We start from the raw sequence: 19,507 nt of genomic DNA, 5'->3' as shown, positions 1-19,507 counted from the left end.
TTCCAAAAAGACTCGAATCTCCTGTCTGCAGACATTACAGAGGGCGAAAAGAAAGCATCAAAGACATGATCTTATCCTAGGGCTAGTTCTTGAGACCCGAGGATTAGGCACTTAAGCAGGCCTCACAGATTGTCCTGCTTTGTGTCACATTCCTACAAGTGCCCCTCGGGTCCCTACTGCTCAGCCTCCCCCAAAAGCAACCCACAAGTCACCCAAGATCCTATTTCCTCTGGACAGAGGTGAACAATCTACAGGGAATTTCAACTTTACTGCTATGGAAGCTCTTATTTCGACTTTACTTCTATGGAAACTCATTGAAGAAAAATTCTCTGTTTCTCCGATTACTATTTCTGCAAACAAGTCAGGTTGGTAAAGACCAATAGTTGTCACATGTCAGGAGGACAGCCTGTCCTAGGGACCACATTCCAATCACCTTTGAGGCTTGATGGGTCTTCTCCTTTTTCTTCTCCTGCCTATTCCCCATTCCAGCTGTCTAAGCAACTTTGCTAATAACAGTGATCTTTTATAAACTTGGTAACAGCCATAACTACAGAATAAGTAGTGGAATGGAGGGAAGGACAGGCCACTGTCCAACAAGAGAAATGTTTGCAGGAATGATTTAATGTTTGATTCTTCAAGATTCTTTAGTGCCCAAAGGCAGGTGTAGCATGATAAGCCTATATAACCCGCATTGATAAATATAGGACCAGTTTCTCCTCAGGAACCTGTATGAGCTCCAAACAGGGGTTCTGAAAGTGTGGGACCTAAACCAGGAGCAGCAGCAGCACCTGGGAATTCCCTAAAAAAGCAAATTTTCAGACCTCACCCCAGACCAGTGATTCAGAAATTCTGGAGGTGGGACCCAGCACGTGGGGGGTAGGGCCCAGCTCTCCAGGTGATGCTGGAGCACGCTCAAGTGTGAGAACCGCGGGGTTAGGGTCTCCGACGAGGGGGCTTTCTGCCCAGTATCAGGAGTCTGTACCATGAACAGACGGAAGGCGTGTAGATCTCATCTGAACCCGAAGCATTAAGGCCGAGCTCTAGCACCTGCGTCTGTACCATCCGTGCGCTTATTTATCAAAGTTGCCGTTTTTGGCTTGGCAAGTCCCACAAATTCATTTTCTTAAGTCTAAGGCAGTATCACTCATTCGCTCTTGAAACTACCTGTTTTGCCCTGCAATACAAGCTTCTGGTATATTATTTTGCAATTAAAAGAATAAAGCTATGCTTGGCTCTTCTATTAATCATAATGATATGTGTGTGATTTATGGTCTCTCAATCTTTGGCTTTCTAAACTAGATTAGTAGTCTGTCCATATTATCTTCATAAGAAAATCTGAGGCTGAAAAGAAAAAAAAAAAAAAACCAAACATAAAATCCGTAGAAGGAATTGAAGTAATTGTTTCTGCCCAGAGCCTGTCCAGAATGCCCTGGTTACTGGAAGGATAACGAAAGGAACTGGAGGCTGGCCAGGTTAGGAACTACAAATTCAGGCTGCCCAGGTACATCTGCATTTCAGATAAACAACAAATAGTGCATGGGACTTACTTATAACCAAAAAATTATTCACTGTTTATCCGAAACGTAAATGTACCTGGACATCCTGTATTTTAAGTGGCAACAATCTAGAGTAGGGAATACTGCCCTTTGGGAAGGTTCTGGGGAGAAAGCTATCCTCAAATACTTAAAGAGCTGTTAGGAGAAAAATGGGCTAATACCAATATAGACTTGGAGACTAAAATTCATGGGTAAAAATTATAGGAAGAGCGTATCTGGCTCAATGGAAGAAAGACATGCGTACGTAGAGAGATTGCAGCCGAGAAGCATGGAGGATGCTGGCAGGAAGGCAGGGCTTGGGAGGGCTGGCTGAGGGTGGAGGCTAGAAGATAGGGCGTCTGAGACTTGAAGGCCTGTGAATCCCCAAACTACTTGAGTTGCCATTCTCTAGAATCTTTCTGCCTTCCGAACTATGCTAAGTGCTTGGGTATACATGGATAAGCCCTGGTTCTGCACATGGGCAAGATACAGGTGGCAGGAAAGAACCACGTTCCAGAAAGGAGAAAACCCCCAGGAGTTCTGAACCTACCTTGTGCCCACCCACTGGCAGGGCCTCGTGAAACACATTTGGGACATTTTTTGCGATGCGTTTTAAAAAGCCATTAAGGTGAAGGGGATTAAGAGTACACTCATCATGGTGAGCCCCGAGTAACGTAAAGAACTGCGGAATCACTATATTGTACACCCAAAATGAATACAACACTGTATGTTAACTACCTTGACATTTAAAATAAAAAAGTGAAATAGCCATTCAGATTACGTGAAGATTTTTCAAAGGCATTTCAATGACTAGAAAATCCTTAACTGCTTCCAAGTGTAAAAAGGAGAAATAAGGAAACTCACTCTTTGTCCTGCTGTCCATTTCTGGCTTTGACGGCTCCGGAGTTGCTGTGGCTGGAGGTAACTTCTTTCCAATAGTCTGAGGAGGAAAGAGAACATTTTACTTAACGAGATGATTCTCTCCATTAAGCAAAGACATAAAATCAAGTTCATGGTGATGAAATGCTCCTGACCGCTTTGAAAAACCACGCACTTAAGTTTTCATTGCTCTGTCTAGTGGCTGCCGTTCTCTGACGGGCCGGACCCTCACTGACAAACAAGTGGGAGAAGCAGGTAGAAAGGGCTTTATCCTTGGGGGCACTCAGTACCTTTTATTCCCATTCTTCCTTGGTGTCCTCATTAAAAGGTTGATTATTTTCCGCAGACTAGACAGGCACATTTCCTCTGTGGGGGCACAGCACCTGGCCCAGAGGAGATGCTCACAAGTGTCTGCGGACTAGAGGAAGGGGAATAAGAGGGAAAGAATAAAAATACAGAAAGAAGGAAAGGATAAAGGGACAGAGGGCCAGAGGGACAGGTGGACAGGCAAGTGGAAGGCTAGGCAGAAGCCAGTGTCCAGAGCAACAGTGCCTTACCACATCTCCTAACCATGGAAAAGCCAACCTGCCTTGCAGGGTCTGAGTAAACACACCCACGTCCTCGAGGACAGCTCTATCTGCCCCAAAGGCGGAACACGGAGGGCCCGCAGCCCTCTTCCTCCCAGCTTTTTAACCTTCTGGGGCTTTCAGAGAGGCCAGTGTCACAGATCCTAGGTGTTCATTTACTAGTCCAAAAAACAAAAGATGAGTTTGCTCAGAGTTTATATTCTTTCCTTCATTCAAAGTTAATTCTATTATCATTTATTATTTATAAACCATCCACAGAAAAGACTGATATTGTCTCTGACTAAAGATGTTCCCGAAAACATAGGCAACTCAGAGGCTCAAAGTGTCAAAAACAAAAAACCAGACAGCAAACAAAATGATGGTTCCAAAGGTGAGGTCTCTTCCCACCCTTCTCTTTTGCCCCGTTTGTGTGATCACGCTTAATGCCCAAGGAAACTGCCTCTGGATCCAGGGACCCAGCTGTCAACACCAAGTAGCTGGGGGACTCAAGCTCCCCAGCAAAGAACGGTTTCCCTAGTGAGAATTCCAGCCACTGGGAAAACCAAACATATCTGCCCCTCAAACACACGAAGAGGAATGAACTGCATAATTCAAAAACTGGCCCGGTGGAATGTTGGTTCAAATAAAACTGATTCACCACAGTTTTTAATTTGAAAAAGTTCTTCATGCTTCAAATGTTGAAACTAACATTAAATACGAATAAATCACAGAAAGAGGATAAGATAAATCAAATCCTCAGCCCTTCATGAATTTTTAAAAACATTTGTGATGGAAAGCTTTTACATTTTACGCAGTGACATTTTTATTTAGTGCCACAGGGCTTTCTAAATTGGATAAAAAATGAAATCCAAAATATCATGCCACCCCTCAACTGCTGCTAAGTACTCAAACTAATAATTTTTTGTAATTTCAAGGAAGCATCAAGGAGGGAAAAAGCATGTTGTTATTCAGCCATAAGGTCAAATTTGACGAAAAACTGTCTTAAGAATTATCTTGAAAAATCAGGAAGTGATGGTAAAATAGACACTTTCAAATGTCATTCACATTCCTGTTAACGTTTCCGACGGCGTCCGCCTCCGTCTCCATTCTTCCCTTATGGACTGACCGGAACAAAGCATCACAAAGTAAAACTTGAGTGATTACTGACAGTGGAGAGAGGAAATCAGGAAAACACAGAAGGAAACACTGCTCAATCCCGACTTGGGTTCCTTTCTGGGTAAAAAGGAGGCTTCCAATGGTTTGGGCTTTAAACCAGATGCCTTCTTTTAGGGAAACCTTCACGGGTTGTGTGTTCTTACAACTCCCCCTTATTTAATAACAAAAGGAAGGGCTGCCCATGGTCTCTGATGCCCTGGTTTACAGGCCAGTGCAAGCTAGGAGACATCAACAGAAGCCACCAGTTAAGTACACTTACTTCTATACGGAAAGACACATGAATGCAGAACTTGCTCTGTTCTTTTTTCTATTTCAGAAAATACAGCACACTGACCTCTGTGTGGATCCCAGCAACAGGGGTGATGGTGAGGCTGATAATGTGCTCATCTGCCAGGGGTGCTAGACTTAAATTAATGCCTTCTTTCTTCTTCTTGGGCCATGATTAAAGGTCAAGAGTAAGGCAAGTGCCTCCCCTCTCAGCCTGGTCCCCCAGGCGTCCCAGAGATGGGAATCGTTCAGCTATTTCTCTCTTCTCTAGGACCTAGGCCTAGAAAAGGATGGTTCCCAGACAAGTGGCACTGGTATCACTGGAAACTTGCTAGTAAAGCAAATTCCCGGGCCCCACCCTAGACTTTCTCAATCAGAAACTCTGGGGATGGTGCCTGGCAGTCTGAACACACCCTCCAGGGGACGCCGATGCGCGCTCCAGATTGAGAAGCACTGACCTAGATGTGGGAGGGACTCCCTCAGCACTGACCAAATACCTTTCTTGGATTAACAACGCAGGTGCCTTTTCTCAAAACTCGATAAATCATAAACCATCTTTTTCACTCTTCTTCCTCTTCTTGCTCTCCTTCCAGTAGGCTTTGATGCCTTCTACCTTCCCTGCTCTCAGCTGGCATAACAATTTGTCATTCCTACTAAATCAGTCAGCTCAGAAAGGAACGAGAGTTTAGTGGCGCTGACAAAGGGACAATATCACTGAGGGGAAAGAATGGGGAGCCCAGGTGGCTATGAGATCCTTCACCAAAGGATCCCTGAGAGGATGGATGGGTTAAAGGACAGATGGATGAATGGACGGAAAGATGGTTTTGTATCAACAAAGACAAGAACACAGACAAAGACAAGGGGCAATGAAATACGGCTTTCCCACCAGGATTTCAGCTTCCCCTACACCACTGAAAACATCTTTGGTCCACTGGGTTATGAGTGAACAGAATCCCAACTTTCAAAGGGCAATGCCTAGCTCCAGTACACACATAGGTCATACATAATTGAAGGTCAAGCCTAAGTGGACAGAAAAATCAGGGAATCCCATCCAAACATCTCTCATCCACCAAGCAGGCAGTGAAGAAGGATGTTAGGCTACCAGCAGCTGTGGGAGAAGATTCAAGATCTCTACTCATTGTTTCCTCAGCAGGGTTCCGAGATCTTGCCCTCCCGAGAAGATGGCTTATCCAGGACAAGGACTGGCCATGCACTTGGGGGCTATGTTGACTCTGCTCAGGTCACAGCTCCTTCACTCCTGAGATACGGGCAACAGGCCCATTTTACCATCTGCCTTGTGAAGGAACACTTGCCAGTTCCACTCCACGGCTCAGCCCAGCATTTCCTCTTCTCTGAGCTGTGGCCTAAACACTTCTTAGTACCCACATCGATGCTACTCTGCTCTGCCTGTTCCCCAAGTCTGAAGCTGCTGCTGGGTCTGGGAGCAGAAATACATATGGATGGCTGTATAAAGCTGAAAACTCTACAAAAAGACAATTATTGATTGCTACCGGTATAGATCGATACCGGTATTGCTATTGCTATTGACCTACTTCCACATACAGTCATCACCAGGCTGCTGTCAACTTTTGTCTCTCCTACCACACCCTAATCTCCATTTAAAAAATGACTTTTAAAAATAAATAATTCAAAAAATTCATTCCTTTGAATATTTAAGACCAGAAGTCTTTCTCCTATTAGCTTTCTTGACAAAAGTACGAAATAAAGTTTCTGGGGATTTTTGTACAGTAGGTGAATGATATATACTCCTAGCCCTACAAGATCTGGTACTACAGCATTGGGAAAGATAACCCCATGGGATTTCAGTTACTGGAGCGAGCCATTTTTTTTTTCCTTTTCTGTGCCAAAATGAAGAAACTAATGGTTGTAGGAAAGACAATCCCTGGATTTGAGCCCAGTGGAATCCAGTTCCCCAATGATGAATATATCTGTTTCTCTTTGTGATTGCTGGAGTGTGAGACCAGGGTCCTGCTCAAATCAAGTCACTCCTGTGACTTCATTCTAATTCAGATGCAAACTCCTTAAGTGTATGAAAATTTCTAATTATAGGACAATGTTAAGGAGAGTTTAAGTCTCATCTCTGAAAGTCTCCTCTCCAAGAATACCACATATAACTCTTAATCACAAAGGGTTAGGTTCAGTGGATTGGTGGCGGGGTGGTGGGGGGGAGAGAAAGAGAGAGCTCCCTATATTCTAGCAGTCAGTGAAGCCTCTCTGTTGGTAGACCGGCTTTCGGATACCCATTCCAGAAGATGGTGATCTTCTGAGAGGCTATACGTAGACCTTACTCAAGTGCTCAAGGAAAGCCAAACACAGAGGATGACTTTTCAAACAGCTGGTAAAATATAAGATAAAGGATGGCTCTTTCTAGGCATTCCTTTTACTGCACTCAAAGTCTAACAGTATTCCTTCCTCTTCTGCTCAGTACAGATTTGTTAAGTGCCTGTTCGATGCAAGGCAGGGAAGCAGACAAAAAGGCAGGACGATGCCACACACTATCGCAAACACTGAAACAGCGATTCATTGGGTTTTCCGGAGTGCTGTGCTGAGAAGCATCCAGCCATTGGGCATGGTTACCCCAAATTAGTCATGTACAGGATACGGAGAGATATAGGCTACAGGACATAGTGACAGGAGAAAAGACAAAACAGTATGTATAGATACCCATATCCACACGCTTTTAGCTTTCATTTGCCATCATAACTCAGAAAGATACACAAACTATTAAAATGCACTGTAAACTTTTAACATTTCTTTTTAAACACTCCTTTCATGAACACCTATAACTGATGGCATTATGAAAAGTCCTCTTGGTGCTCAGCAGGGAGAGGTAGGAGCAGAGCCGAAGCCCAGGGGGCCAGAAGCCCGGGGGACCAGCTCATGTCAGAGCCAGAAGAGAAAAGCACAAAGAAGCATCCTTACAATGGGCTCCTGTGAGCTTCTAATGGCAGCTTTTTTCGCTCGCTGGGAAATTTACATTAGCAACCGTCAATTTGCCCGCCTTTGGCTGGCTCAGCTTAAACTATCTGATACACACAGGACATGTGGCAGAGTAAAATACAACTCAAAATTCTAAAGATTAAGTGCATGGTCCCGTAAAAGAAAATATATTTGTAGTTCCAGTCTAGAGACAGAGGTCACCTTTAAAACACCTCACATACCACTATGTCAATTCTGACATCTCCAAAGATGCATACTTCAGTCCATTTTTAAACAGTGCTATAAGAAAAATAATTTTTAAAGTAATCTTCTTTTTTTAATGTTTTTTTTATTATATTATGTTAGTCACCATACAGTACATCCCTGGTTTCTGATGTAAAGTTCGATGATTCATTAGTTGCGTATAACACCCAGTGCACCATGCAATTCGTGCCCTCCTCACTACCCATCACCAGTCTATCCCATTCCCCCACCCCCCTCCCCTCTGTAGCCTTCAGTTTGTTTCTCAGAGTCCATAGTCTCTCATGCTTCATTCCCCCTTCTGATTACCCCCCCTTTCTTTATCCCTTCCTTCCCCTACCGATCTTCCTAGTTCTTATGTTCCATAGATGAGAGAAATCATATGATAATTGTCTTCTCTGCTTGACTTATTTCACTTAGCATTATCTCCTCCAGTCCCATCCATGTTGCAGCAAATGTTGAGAAATCGTTCTTTCTGATAGCTGAGTAATATTCCATTGTATATATGGACCACAACTTCTTAATCCAGTCATCTGTTGAAGGGCATCTCGGTTCCTTCCACGATTTAGCTATTGTGGACAATGCTGCTATGAACATTGGGGTGCATATGGCCCTTCTCTTCACTACGTCTGTATCTTTGGGATAAATACCCAGTAGTGCAATGGCTGGGTCATAGGGTAGCTCAATTTTTAACTTTTTAAGGGACCTCCACACTGTTTTCCAGAGTGGCTGTACCAACTTGCATTCCCACCAACAATGTAGGAGGGATCCCCTTTCTCCACATCCTCTCCAGCAATTGTTGTTTCTTGCCTTGTCAATTTTTGCCATTCTAACTGGCGTAAGGTGGTATCTTACTGTGGTTTTGATTTGAATTTCCCTGATGGCTAATGATTTTGAACATTTTTTCATGTGTCTGTTAGCCATTTGTATGCCATCATTGGAAAAGTGTCTGTTCATATCTTCTGCCCATTTTATGATTTGTTTATTTGTTTCTCGCATATTGAGTTTGAGAAGTGCTTTGTAGATCTTGGATACCAGTCTTTTATCTGTAGCATCATTTGCAAATATATTCTCCCATTCCGTGGGCTGCCTCTTAGTTTTTTTGACTGTTTCCTTGGCTGTGCAGAAGCTTTTTATCTTGATGAAGTCCCACAACTTCATTTTATCTTTTGTTTCTCTTGCCTTTGGAGATGTGTCATGAAAAAGGTTGCTTTGGCTGATGTCGTAGAGGTTGCTGCCTATGTTCTTCTCTAGGATTTTGATGGATTCCTGTCTCACATCGAGGTCTTTCATCCATTTGGAGTTTATCTTTGTGTATGGTGTGAGAGAGTGGTCAAGTTTCATTCTTTTGCATGTAGCTGTCCAATTTTCCCAGCACCATTTATTGATTATAAAATCAGGCTTAAAACTTAACAGTTTGTTACTCATATAATGTTTATTTCCCTGGCTGTCTTGAAAAGTTAGCAATATTTCAAGTTACATTAAACCTCTTTGCCCAACCATGGTTGAAGACATTGTCAGATTCACAGCTGCTTTAGAAGCATTTGTTAACTGTATTACACTTAGAAGTTTAACTGCTTTTCTCCCTCTTTCTCTTCAGAAATAGTGGCCTCCTTGAGAGCAGGACCTAGATGTTATTTATTCTCCGACCTCCACAAAGGATATGAAGGGTAAGTGTTGAATGGAGTAGGGAGTTTGGGGACGCCATGGACTCACCCACTGCCCTGGCATTCGCATCCTCCCACAACACAACTGGTGAATGAGGGGAGCTGTCCTTCTTGAGAAACCAGACCAGGTGGCCCTCTTGGAGCCTCATGGTTTGTCACTGCCACGTATCAGATCTTTCCAGCATAGTTTCTGGTGACAGCATATTTTCTAGGATATCTTCCTAGACCTCTGTTGTTCCTGCCTTACTCCCTTGTACCCATGCACAGGCCCCTGAGCTCCTATTAATTATTGGTCACCATAAAGAAGAACCCAATCTCAGCCATGTTTCTGGTAGACAGTTCTCTGCCTATGACTTCCAAATATTCATCTTAGCCTGTTCCCTCACATTCTCTCAAGTTTGATTATGATCAAAAGACCCTCATATGGAGGGTTCATTATCATCCAGGTATGTGTACACACACACCATTCTCTCAATTTGAAATAATTTTCCAAAGTATGTTCCCAAGATGTTCCACCAACCAACCAACTGCCAATTCACCTAATCCCACAATCTGGTAACTATGGGAAACACAGAACACTTGGTCTAATCCTTGCATAATAGCATATTAAAGGCTCTGAGAAGTCCTGTAGTTACTGTTTAACTTTATCCTTAACATTATCTAAGTGTTTTCTAATCTTAAACCATACTGCTTGTGCTACCCATTAACATATCACAAGAATGAGTAGTGTATGGAATAACTGGATAAACATCACTACCTCTGTCTCCTAAATTCTCAGGGCTCATCCTCTTTGTTTCCTGGACTCACGACTTGGAACCCACCCTTGATTACCCTCTTACTCTATTTCTCATATCAAACGCATCACCAAGGTCCTGGTTTCAGATTTACCCCTTCCCCTTTGACCCCTGCCTAGATCCTTGTTACTAGCAGAGGGACTGTTTCACTAGTTTTCTAGACAAGGATGCTGTTCCCCAATTTGGGCTCCTTCCTCTGATCTCCCATGAGACTCAACTTTTAGTCAACCTCCACCATCACCCTTTACTGTATCTACTTCAAAACACTCAGGAAAAAAAACCCACTCAGAATATATACTGCTACGTAATGGCTGTTTATATAAATTCCCAAAGCCCCGAAGAAATGTACTTCCAATTGCTGCAACTTGCCATATCTCTCAACAGCTGGTGTCTTTCCCTTGTGCTCTTAAGACTAATGGCAAACTTTCTCTGAATATAAAACACCAAAGCCCATCGTAGATGCTTCCATTAGGCCTTCTGGGGTTTACTCTTTCAATCTGTCCAATAAAAACTTTAGTATCTATCATTCTACTGAAGGTGTATATATGAAGTCTGTTTTATATTAGTGTATTTCTCTCCCTCTCTGAGACACATGTGTGCATTTGTGAGTATCAGTAGAAAGATGTACCTGAATTTCAGCCAATTCTATCATTTATCATGCACTTTGTCTTCTGCCAGGATTTGATCATTTGGGTCATTTGTTTGTATTCCGAATAGCTCTAGAGACCATACCTCAAAAAACTGGAAAGAACCCTAGAACATATTCACAGGTAGGGTAGGATTTTCTCTTTGTCAAAACAAAGTAAGGTTTAGCAGGGGCTTCTACTCATGCTGGGGAAACACAATGTGGAAGAACGAACCAAAACCTCCTGAAGCGCTCAGTGAGGTGGAGAATGCACATTCAGACAACATTAAAATCATAGAAGGCAGCTCTCCAAACATCTGACAGTATATGAAACTACTGTTTATATTTTACCCCCACTGTTCCCAAGAGAGAAGCCTGCATGCTATTTTGTTGTGGGATCATCTTATTCACAGAGGATGAACAAGCCGAAGCAAATTCCCATTTCGTGTACCACTTAGACAAAATACAATTCGCCATTATACTCTAAAAGACTCTTTTCCGCTGTTATGACAGATAAAAGGAAACCGTAAACCTTCCTTCTACTAGAGGATTAGTTTTATCTTTTGATTAACAATGCTCTCTTTTTAGATGCATCTGGAGAATTTGAAAAGAGTATGGGTAAGGGCAGAGAAGGATGGTGAGGCAGGAGTGAATACCATGGGGCTGGTTTGGGTTTTGTTCATCCAGCGCTTTAACAGGAAACTTGCTGTACTTTTGGGGACCAAGTCTGAATTTTCCTATAAAGTAGCTGTATGAATCCAATTAACATACAAAGATGCCTTCCGGATTTAAAATATATTGATTTATTCAGTCACAACCTAGTCTAGGCCATTTCCCTTACCCGGGATGGCACCTCCTCCCCCAGGGTCTTTGAATCCCATCTCACTTTTAAGGTTCAAGTGAAGTCCAAATGGCTATTGACATGAAGCCCACAATGGATCATGACATTTTTATGACATACTTGAGGGTAAAACCATACTTAATTAGTTTTCCTTTATACCTCAAAAGTGAAGGTTGGCCTGCCCCATTCTCTCCCTTCCTTGCCCCTCCCTTCCTTCCTGCCTTCCTTCCTTCCTTCCCTTCATTCGTTCATCCATTCATGCAGCATTCTTTTCTGGAACTGCCATGAGCCATGATCTATGCTGGAAGGCTGGGTTAACAAAGATGAGATGGACAGAGTCCTGGATCTTTACTAAGTTCAAAATTTAGCAGCAGAGACAGACTCTAACAGAGCACCATAGTACAAAGGGATAAACACTACAATAAAGGTCTAGAAGAGAAAACAGGAGCCATTAACAGTTCCACATTGGGAAATAAGTCTCACCGCAATGATGAAGCTTGAGGCAAATTCTGAAAAGTGAGCAGAAACTTGCCAGGTAGAGAATGATGGAAAGGGTATTCTAGCTGAAGAGAAGCAGGAGCGAAGGTGAGAACGTGTGGGGGGAAGGGGGATGCAGTCATGGGCGAAGGAAGGGAAGGTACTTGGTTGGAGGCCAGCAAGGTAATTGGGGCCAACGTTAAGCTCGTGCATTATCTTAAAAGGCAACTGGTTAAGCAGAGGTGTGCCATGATCACATTTGCGACTTTGAGACTGACGATCTGGCGGATCAGGAGGAACAAAGAAGAAAGTAAAGGCATGCAAAAGTCGAGGAGCTAATAAATGCGAAGTTGACACAATGATCCAACCGACGCAGTGAAACTAAGAATGTAAAAGAGAGGTTCAAGAAGTATCTGGACCTCTCCATATCACAGGAACCACAGGGAAAAGTCGGTGACTGTGAACTGGTTTGAATATACGTGGACAAAACCCAAACTCTGTTACATTCTTGAGTCTACATATATGCATTCTGCATAGGTCCTGAGTGCCAAAGACGTGCTGAGAGCAACATTAAGTTCAGATCCTGATTAGAGAGGCAAACCAGCCTGATGCCGGGGCTCAGGGAAGCATTTTGGAGAATATCTATCCTAATGGGAAGAATCACAGTGAATGTGTTCTCAGTGCTCTGAGGCTGGCGTGGTGACGCTTTGTAGAAAAATAGTAGGCCTGTGATAGTTGTGAACAGTTAGCTTACTGTTAAAATACCAATCAATCTACCATTTGAAAACTAAAATATTTTTTAAAAAACAGAGACACATAAGCTCTTGACACATATGAAAAATTATCTTTCTAATCTGACAAATTTAAAGTAAACAGTTTAGTTAAATATGTCTCCAAAAATGTCTTAAGCTAGAAACGAAAATGGGAATTTCTTTCCCCAAAAGAAATTTCCAGAGAAGGGGCCCCTGGGCGGCTCAGTCGGTTAGGCATCCAACTCTTGGTATCAGCTTGGGTCATGATCTCGTGGCCCTGGGATCGAGCCGTTTCAGGCTCTGTGTTCAGCGTGGAGTCTGCTTGTCCCTTTCCCTCTGCTCCTCCCCCTGCTCACTCTCTCTCTCTCTCTCTCTCTCTCTCATAAATAAATCAAATCTTAAAAAGAAAGAAATTTCCAGAGAACCTTTCATGCCCTTCAGAGTAACGAAAGGAAATGAAATAGTTTCGGTCAGAGAGAAGGTAATATTTGCAGCAACGTTGTATTGTTTTGTTTTCAAGTAAAACTGCTATTTACAAGGCTAGGGCATACACTGGAGTATTATTCAGCCTTAAAGAAGAAGGAGATCCCGACACAGGGTACAACATGGATGAACCCTGAGAACATTATAGTAAGTGAAATAAGCTAGTCACAGAAGGACAAATACTACACAATTCCACACACATGAGGCACCCAGAGTAGTCAGATTCATAGAGACAGAAAGCGGAAGGGTGGCTGCCAGGGGCTGTGGGCAGGGGAAATGAGGAGTTAGTGTTTAAGGGGTATAGAGTTTCAGTTTTGCAAGATGAGAGGATTTCCGGAGATGGATGGTGGGGATGGCTGCATAACAATGTAAATGTACTTAATGTCACAGAAGTATGCACTTAAAAATGATTAAAATGGAACTTTTACGTTACGTGTATCTTACCACACATTGTTAAGAGGCTCAGAGTACACTCCTCTCTCCCTATGTATGAATGTCGACTAGAATGGCAAGAAACTGCTCATGAGCCTCGGATATCCAGCTACTTAATATTCAACCACAAAATAATCAGGGGTGCAGAGAGCATCAAATGAGGTGAGCTGGAGAACAAACCCATCTTTGTCCAGAAGCTCATTTCAGTCCTACAGGGAACACTCCTTCCACTTCTATGAAAGACAACCTACTGCTTCCAGAAAGACAGTCTCTCAGTCTGGCTACTGCTACATAGCTCTGGCTTTAATGCTGCAGGGCTCACTCTTCACTTACATTGCCTGCTCCACAGACTCCCAAAGAACAACGCTTCTTTTTTTTTTTTTTTAAATCATCTGGTCCCCCCGATTTTACAGAAGAAGGGAGAACACTGCATCAAAACTTAAACACTCGATGATACCATCTTTATATTTTATTTCATTGGAAAGAACAAGTTCAAGACACATACTTATTCAAAACAGAAACTTCCTAAATATATGCAGAGGTCAGGTACACACTGGTCATGTCTTCTAGACAGAGAGTGAAATACTCAGAAAGAGGACCCCGGGGTGCCTCAAGAATGGAGATCCTCAAAGAGAGATCAAATTAATCTCAGGGCACTCTAGTTATTAGTTACTATGCCATATTCGACAGTAAGGGGTGAATGCAAATTCTGTGCATTCCATGAAAATATCCTACGTGTCAACCAGTGGAACACTCTGCACCCCTTCCGTGTTCCTACTGCAGATGCTTTGAATCTCCTGAACAGCACGCATTACCCTCTCTGCTTTGGATTCACGGCTACTTATGTATATGTCTGTTTCACGGACTAGAATGTAAGTGGGGGTGGGGCAAGACCGGTGTCTGGGTAATCTCTGTATTCTTTGGTGCATCTTGCACATTGGAGGCACTAAATATTCATAATTTATTTCAGTCAACAATAAATTCGTTCATCAAAATTATTTAGATCTATGGAGAAAGTACCGTGTGCAATGCATTTTCTAGGTGCTTGGGACAGAACAATGGAACAAATAAAGCTTCCCCCTCTCAGGATACCATCTAGCAAGAAGAGTGACTTTGTATTAAGTAGGAGTCCTCTCTAAAAGCACAGACTTAACACTATGGGATGTCGGGCAAGTTACTTAACCTCTCTATACCCCTGTATCCTTGTCTGAAATGGAAATGATACTACGTACCTTATAGATTTTCTAGGAGGATTAAATGGAAAAAATGTATGTAAAGTGCTTAGCCATTTCCGCTGTTACAGAATTTTACTGAATAAAAAAATCAATTATCATAATGCTTCTTTATGAATCTAGTTACAAAGAATGACTGTTTCGATTACAGCAGCTTTTTAAAACAGCAGGTTAACTGGCCTGTTTCTTTGCTTGGGGAATGGAGAGCATGAAGCGACTTTTACAAGACAGTCACACGGCACAGACAAGCTTGGAGCAAAGTGATAATTCTGAGAACTGAGCAGGGAAGAAAAGCAATAGCAATCACCATATAGTCATTGCCTGGGAGGAAAAGCAGGCAGAACAAAGAAAATTGGAGAAACAACTAAGGCCAGAGCCGACAACCCACAGAGCTTTCAGGTCAATAAAGCTTCAGTTAAGGTGGCGCCCTACAGTGAGTGGCCAAAAGACTGTTCCAGAAGCCCCTCAAATACAGGCCCATGCCAACTGCTTCTGGCTGCATCCAAACTGTTATCTACTGTTAACGATGGGAAAACAACAAGGCGTGTGTCTGGGAAAAATGGCCTGTTGTCGGAGAACAGAAAGCCTTTTACTGAGAATTTTGATACTCAGGAGCAAACACACCACCATAGAAAATCACTCCGAGCCATCTTTTACAAAGCTTGGCATCCATTCAATAATGGATGAAGAAATCCTAAATCGTTAGGCCAGATACTCCTTCCAAGGCAGTTAAGAAACATGGGCCAAATGAGACCATAAACTCATGTGGTACAGATTTCTAAAGCCACTAGTAGAAATTACTGACAGACACTTAGATGTAAAAAGCTGGATTCCCACAGTCTTCTACCTGGAAGCAGCCAGGGCTCCTGCCGAAAGCTGCTCTTAAAGGCTTCTTTGAATGTCAGCAAGGATGGGATGACCGGAACTCTGTTCGGACCTTATAGGCAGTGCATCAAATTCAACAGACCTTTGCAGAGTGCCCACCACTGCACAGCCCGTGAGCCCGGACTGCTTTCCTACATTACTTTGCTTTTTATGTTTTCAAGAAGATGCTGTGTTTTCAGCTATAAAGTGGGAGATTTAAACATCATGTTGACGGGAGTCAATGCAACCACCAAATTCCAGTTCTCCCAGATCCTCGAGGTTATCTAAAGCCTTACATCCCACAGCCTTTAAAAGAGATGTTTCACTAAGTCTCTAATGACATGGGAAACTTTATATAATGCCAAGTGGAAAAGATGTGCAAGGATGCGTGTGTGAAAAAACGTATGCGTGTGGTATGATCTCACCAGTTAAAAATGTATTGCAAAAGGGCTGAAAGTAAATACAAAAAAAAAAAGTCAACAGGGTTCGCCCCAGGGTGATTAAATTACAGTGCTTTTTACTTTCTTTTATATTTTTCTACTTCCCAGTGTTTCTACCAACCAGTTATTACTTTTATAATGAGGGAAAAAATAAAGTTTTAAGAAAATAACATGCACTAACATAACTAGAAAGGATAGCCTACCTCTCCACGTTACTGATTTCTTTCCATAAGGCCTGATTTGATATGCAACACCTCCGAACTAGAAACCACATGCAGCTTTTATTAGTGGGTCATTATATTTCCCTTTCCAAGTCATCAGGAAGGATGTTAAGAACATCAGATGTAAAGTGAGTCAGGGTGGTAATGCACAAGACACCACCCACACGGAGCATTGCCTACGATTCATCACCACCCTTTACTTCGAGTTATTCATCAGCTCTTAACCTCACTGACTAAGTAGATGATATAAAATCATTTCCAATTAATTTTGTTCCAAATAAAGTATCAAGGTATTGTATCACATTTTCAAAGTTAAAAAATATATATTTCCTGCTCTTCCAATTAAACCCATGAATTCGTATTCACATGTGTGACAGGAACTGAAAAAAAAAGTTGAGTTTACTTTGTAACTTTTTCATGTATGATCAAAGACAACACTTCTAGATTCCTCATTTCCCAGCATTTGAAGAAGTACTGATTGAAAGGGTGGCATCTATTTGCGTGGGGTCTGTGGCTTTATTGTTCTGTTTTCTAGTGGTTCTCCAGTTCTTCACAAGGAAAAACTCTTTTTATTTATTTTATTTTAATTTTTTTTAAAAAAACCCTTTTTTAAACACAAACCGAAGTAATGATTACAGTTTCTCAGATGGGTGAAAAAACAAATGTGATGAAAACCAGGCCCCCCAAATTTTGAAGTTTCATTTTTCCCCTGCTTTTAGAACTACTTACTTAAGTGTATCACAATCTTACAATCACATAGATTTCACAGTTGTTTTCCTTTCTCAGCTATTTGACAACCATCTCCACTTAATGTGAACATACTTTGATTTTGCTGCTTTTCAAAAATCACGCCTGCGTGTTTTTTTTTTTTTTTTTTTTGTAATTTGCCTGAAGCCATTTTTTTCTAACCAATGAAAATACCTTGTTTCCTTCCTTTCCTTTCCGGTGTTAGAACTGTTGCGGGAGAAAAAGTTCAATTCAGTCTTGTGTTGGGCTATCATGCATATTCATTCACTCATTCAAAGTTACAAGTCTTTTCAGTAGCAAATCTCAGGTACAAAAGGAGTTCTCTTAAGGCTGGAAATTCTCTCTAGGGTGCACGATGAGTTTTAGGCAAATTAGATCCTCACCAAATGATCAAATGGTATGTCTTTCATTACTCATTTTGCATGTTCTCATTTTCCCGTACTAAAATATTTCCCCATTCTCTTCTCCTTTCTCTGTAACATACACAAAGACGCCAAACCACACAAAATAGAAGGGAAGAAAACCCTCATTTGGAAGACAAAACAAAACATGAAATCACCTATTTTAATCATGGGCTTTCTTAAGAGGCACTTTTTATAGTTCTACGTTATTTTTTAAAAGGTACATTTTGTTCGTTTTACAGGGGTGGGGGGGGGAAATGTGCACGGTAAAATATCCCAATTGATGCATTTTCTGGTCTGGAGAAATTCCTTGTCCTTTTCTATTACAATGGAGAACGTTCTTTTCAGTGCTTTCCACTTCTGAGGTCCTGAGAGCAGCAGTTCCTCTCGGTGCCTTCCCCAAAGTCCCACTACAGGCTCCGTGCCACGAAAACAACACAGATTCACGGAAGATGGTGACAAAGGAGGACAAAGAGCAGGCATCGTACTTCTGGAGTTTCTAGCCTACTCCCTAACTCCTGAGGTATTATACTTAATTTATTTCACAGAGATGGGTTTCAGAAAATTATCTATCCAATTCTATGGGGACTTTCAGGAAAGGATTTCCACGTCCTCCTTGCCATAGAACAAGGAAGACTTTATCAGGCCTCAGTATTGGCCACTTTCCCCTTATTCCTAACCCGATCACCATGCCTCAGGTTATAGAGGGGTCCCCTTTTTCAGCCATCGGGGGATCAGAGAACAAGCAACCCTGAAACCCCATGTAATTCTTCACTTCCTCCCAAACTCTGTTTACCCTTCTCTCTTTGCAACGATAACCACTGTTTGTCCACAGCTCCTGATTTCTAGTTTCTCGACCATTTCCATTCACTGCCTTCAGTCACTTCCTCTCTGGATACCCCGGTCTCTTTCTAGTCATTAAATTTCATAACAAGAAAATCAACCCACATTAGAATCTTCATTTCATATAGACTTTCTAGACTAAAGTCACAAACATACTGCTCTATGGCCCCATAAAACCATTTCTTAGTACTTGGAAACAGCGATCCCTCCCTGGCTGTATCTCTTTTGGCCTCACTGATATTTTCAAGACCTCTTTTCATGTCTTATTTAGACGCGTTTCTGCTCTCCTGCCTAGTGACCCTATGACTGAAGACTCTAGTTGAAAAAACCTGGAGTTGTTTGAACTCTTGGGCAGTGCATACAAAAATTACACCAAAATGTCAGAGAGCCTATCCCCTTACTGGGAAGCACAGTAAGGTCGCCCATCCATTACGTCCTGCTCACCCCTATACTGCGAAGAGACAGTGCATCGCTTGGGGCAGATTACTTACATGTGTGGGCACAAAGTTACCAGCTTTGTAATGTTTCAGCCTCTTGCAAATCAAGAAACAACAATATCTATATTCCCATCACTGGAAAAAATAGGATTCTAAATTATGAGCAAGCCGACTTTCTCTGTTTCTAACAACACCTGAATGTGAAGGGGGTACTGGGGTTCGAAGCAAAAGAACTCTATCTGAAATGAGACACACGGGACACATAACGTGGCCAGTTCTCTCGGTGCGGCAAGCAGACAGGGCTAGCACTAGCACTGTGGCAGGAGCGCAAGTCGGGACTACTCCAGGATCGAACGTCTTGGTACTTTATATCATTGCTTCCCTCATCCACTTTCTTAATCGTCTAGAAAAGGTACTCAAGAACTCTCAGAAAAACTGCCTCTGGTACAGACAGAAAATGAAAAACCCAACTAAGAAATCAAAATAAAAAGAACAGACGGAACAGATGCTACCAAAACAAATGGAGCAAAACATATTAAAATCGCTGGTGGGTGAAAATGCTTAGCAAGTGAAAGAAGAAAAAGGAAAATGAGGCAGTAAATTCATCTTTACCACTTCTAACTTCCT

The 19,507-nt window shown here is 42.2% G+C and overlaps 1 protein-coding gene across 5 annotated transcripts in view; it reads right to left on the bottom strand.

Moving 5' to 3' along the window:
* SH3KBP1 (SH3 domain containing kinase binding protein 1) overlaps window positions 1-19,507 on the bottom strand; it is a 334,252-nt gene that overhangs the window by 97,456 nt on the left and 217,289 nt on the right. For all 5 annotated transcript variants that reach the window (XM_040633668.1, XM_040633661.1, XM_040633671.1 and 2 more), the window contains one exon: window positions 2,400-2,475. In XM_040633668.1, coding sequence (XP_040489602.1) covers window positions 2,400-2,475 — 76 coding nt within the window. The remainder of the gene's footprint in view (window positions 1-2,399; window positions 2,476-19,507) is intronic.

Source organism: Ursus maritimus, assembly GCF_017311325.1.
Source record: "Ursus maritimus isolate PB19 chromosome X unlocalized genomic scaffold, ASM1731132v1 scaffold_X1, whole genome shotgun sequence".
Lineage (NCBI taxonomy): Eukaryota > Metazoa > Chordata > Mammalia > Carnivora > Ursidae > Ursus > Ursus maritimus.
This window is presented reverse-complemented; position numbering and strand designations above follow the sequence as displayed.